This window comes from Trifolium pratense, linkage group LG2, assembly GCF_020283565.1.
Source record: "Trifolium pratense cultivar HEN17-A07 linkage group LG2, ARS_RC_1.1, whole genome shotgun sequence".
In the NCBI taxonomy this organism is placed as follows: Eukaryota; Viridiplantae; Streptophyta; class Magnoliopsida; order Fabales; family Fabaceae; genus Trifolium; species Trifolium pratense.
The window spans coordinates 21,046,344-21,049,971 of NC_060060.1; the positions used below are offsets into that span (position 1 = coordinate 21,046,344).

The 3,628-nt window shown below is 30.0% G+C and overlaps 1 protein-coding gene across 1 annotated transcript; it reads left to right on the forward strand.

The window, feature by feature from the left end:
• Positions 1-812: 812 nt before the first annotated feature.
• On the forward strand, positions 813-2,990 carry LOC123906762 (xyloglucan O-acetyltransferase 1-like). The gene is made up of 2 exons (XM_045956747.1): positions 813-1,234; positions 1,710-2,990. Exons 1-2 carry the CDS (start codon positions 1,006-1,008, stop codon positions 2,795-2,797), a joined length of 1,317 nt encoding a protein of 438 aa, XP_045812703.1. The 5' UTR covers positions 813-1,005; the 3' UTR covers positions 2,798-2,990.
• Positions 2,991-3,628: the final 638 nt, after the last annotated feature.

A 3,628-nucleotide genomic window follows, 5' to 3' on the forward strand; every position in this document is an offset into this window, starting at 1 on the left:
GATGGTTCTTTTATTTTTCTGTTACTTTATGTTAATTGCTGCTAATCATTTACATGATGTAAATGAATTGAAAATTCAGTTGGGTAAAAAATTTGACTCAAAAGACTTAGATGTTGCTAAGAAGATTCTTGGGATGTAAATTCACAAGAATAGGGGGGCTGGAAAATTGTGGCTCTATCAGAAAAAGCTATGTTGAAAAGGTGTTAGACAAAATTGACATGAGTAATTCGAAGGTTGTGAATACTCCATTGATGAATCATTTTAAGCTCACATTGAATCAGTGTCCAAAGTCAGATGCATAAACTGAGTATATGTCAAAGGTTCCTTATTAGTTACAGTTGGTATGACTTGTTTTACACTTTAAAGTGAACCACTCACTTTAAAGAAGCCGAATCAATAATTGACATTAAGATTTAGCTTTATTATTTGTCGGATATCAATATTGAAATTATTTTTATCAAACTTTTAATATTCAATTATCATAATTCTGACTAATGTAAAAGAATTTTTTTTGTGTAAAAGAAAAAAATAAATATTTTTTGTTTCTTATTTTAGTACATAGTATTTTGTATACTAGTTGTTGTCGGTGAACAAAAATATCATCTATTCTTTTCCTTTCATGATTTTCTTTTTTTTTTGGTATTTTTTTCCTTTCATGTTTAACTTTATAATAGAATATGATGATTTATATGTACAAGAAAAAATGGGTTAGATTCAATATAAAATAATAGCTAATAGGTTTATCGTGATACAATAAACAAACACTTAATTATTCAACAAGATCCAACAATCATGGAAGAAAGAAGAGATAGAGAAATAAAGTTGAGAAAAAGAGAGACATAAAATAAAGTCACGAGACAAAAAATCAATGGGTGTCCTTTCTCATCCTATCTTGACAAGTACAATGCAATAAACAAGTGAAATACAAATACTCTTGCTTGCTTCATTCTTCACAACCGACAACACCACAAAACAGTGATTTAGTGGCATGAAACAAAACATACAATGTCTTTGAAAATGGGAAGCAAAAACCCTTTCAATGATAATCCTCCACCCATCTTTAAGAGAATTTTTCAATTGAATCTATATTCCTTGATTCCTATATCCCTTCTTTGTTTATACTTCAACATTTTCTCCTCTACTCCTTTTTCACCAACTCAACTTCTTCATTCTAGCAACATTTTCACTTACCACTCCTCTATTTGTTCTTCTCCTCCTTCAAATTCTTCTATAGGTATATCCATGCATAATTATCTTTTAATGAATATTCTACATTCTTAATTTAGGGGGCAAATATTTAAATTGTGTACCAATCACAATTGCAATTTTCTTAATATCTTACAAAATCTTAGTTAAACATATATATGATGCAACAAGTACAATTGCGTTGCAATAATACAAAAGTTTGATGTTGCAGCTACAATTGCAGTCGTAATTTCCTTTTTTTTTTTTTTAAATAAAATCATGCTACTTGGAGAAAGAATTTCCCCTCGTGGAATTCACTTATGGATACTTATAGTGATATCCACACCTTTAACATTTTTTTTGTTATTTAAATTTTGTTATTTTTTATTTTTATTTTTATGTGGTTTGAATTTTACTGGAGAGGATTCAGTCTCAGCAACGTGATACTAATAATTTTTTTTTTTTTTTATAGAAAAAAAATTACTTATTTGTTTACTAATTTTTATTTAATATATTTTTTGCAGTGAAACACAATGATTATGATTATGAAAAATCATGTGACTACTCAAAGGGAGATTGGGTAAGTGACATGAGAGGCCCTATATACAATGTCACAACATGTGGCACAATCAAAGAGAGTGAGAAATGCATCACAAATGGGAGGCCTGATTTAGGCTATCTTTATTGGAGATGGAAGCCAAATGAATGCAATCTACCAAGGTTTGAACCAAACACTTTCCTCAAACTCATTAAAAACAAACACATAGCTTTTGTTGGGGACTCTTTAGCTAGGAACCAATTAGAGTCACTTCTTTGCTTGTTAGCAACTACTTCAACACCTAACCTTGTTTACCAAAATGGTAAGGACAATAAATTTCGTAGGTGGCACTTCCCTTCTCATAATGCTAATTTTTCTTTGTATTGGTCTCCATTTCTAGTACATGGTATTGAAAAATCAAATGAAGGAAATTATTATAATACAATGTTTTTGGATCTTGTTGATGAAAGGTGGGCAAGGGATATTAATCAATTGGACATGATTGTTATATCGATTGGTCATTGGTTTTTGCTTCCTTCAATTTATTATGAGAATGATTTAGTTCTTGGTAGCTTAAATTGTCCTAAGCTTAATCATACTCAAATTGATTTTTATGGTCCATTAAGAAAGGCTTTAAGGACAACCCTTAATAGTATAATTGAGAAGAAAGTTGCTAAAGGAAAAAAAATTGATGTGATTGTGAAAACATTTTCACCATCTCATTTTGAAGGTGATTGGGATAAAGCTGGTACTTGTTCAAAGACTAAGCCTTATAGAAAAGAGGAAAAGGTAGTTGGAGGAATGGAAGGTGAGATTAGAAAGATTGAGATAGAAGAAGTTGAAAGTGCTAAGGTAAAAGTAAAAAAAATTGGAGCGGTTAGATTTGAGGTGTTGGATGTAACTAAATTGGCATTATTGAGACCAGATGGTCATCCTGGTCCTTATATGAATCCTTTTCCATTTGCAAATGGTGTTCCAAAAAATGTACAAAATGATTGTGTTCATTGGTGTTTGCCTGGACCTATTGATACTTGGAATGAGATTTTTTTAGAGATGATCAAGAAGTGGAAGTAAGATTCTTATAGAGAAGGGTGAGGCATTTCTCATTTATACTTATAACTAATTAATTTTATTTCAATAATTCCACCATCCATGTGATGGATATTGCATTATAAATAAGAGTTTTTTTTTATTGATTAGGTGATTTTAATGGAAGAATGATCGAATGTTTATCCCGATAATAATACATTATAGAATTAGTTACTCAGATCCATCTTTTATCATACATTTGTTCAATCTTACATGCATCTTACTTTTATTTGTTTAGTGGTCATAATTTTACCTCTTAAAATAAATAGTTGAAATTCCAAATTCAAATTTGAACTCCAACTCTTACGTATTACGTTGAAGAACGTATAATACTTACAATCACTATTTTAATAAATTTGAGAAACCTTTTCAGAATTGGAGAACAAGTCCTCCTCTTTTCTTCCCTCAAAAACTCAACTCCCAAATATAATCTAAGGGCAAGAAATGAAGAACGTTTTCAATTGGAGAAAACGAAAGTAAACAATATTATCTTTGTTCCATATCATATAATTCTTTTAATTTTTTTTCAAAAAAAGTTTTGTTGCATATATTGTTTTGCCATATTAATCAAGGAATAATTTTTTTTTGAAGAAGCTAAATTAGTCCACTTAAATTGGCACCAGAGAGAATCGAACCTCAGACCTCAAGAGGAACATACTCTCAGGTCCCAAGCCAATACCAATGCACCAACTCAAGTGGGTTTAATCAAGGAATAAATTAATAGTAAAAAAAATAGATTTAACTTATCAACATTTATTATTTCTTTAATTCATGTGTCAAACTCTAAAAGGATCAAAAATTGATGAGGCGAAGGAA

What these genes read in the sequence shown, in the direction of transcription:
- LOC123906762 (XM_045956747.1), top strand. Translation starts at nt 1,006, where the DNA reads ATGTCTTTGAAAATGGGAAGCAAAAACCCTTTCAATGATAATCCTCCA. An exon ending in TCCTTCAAATTCTTCTATAG is followed by an intron (nt 1,235 to 1,709) that starts GTATATCCATGC and finishes TATTTTTTGCAG; the next exon opens with TGAAACACAATGATTATGAT.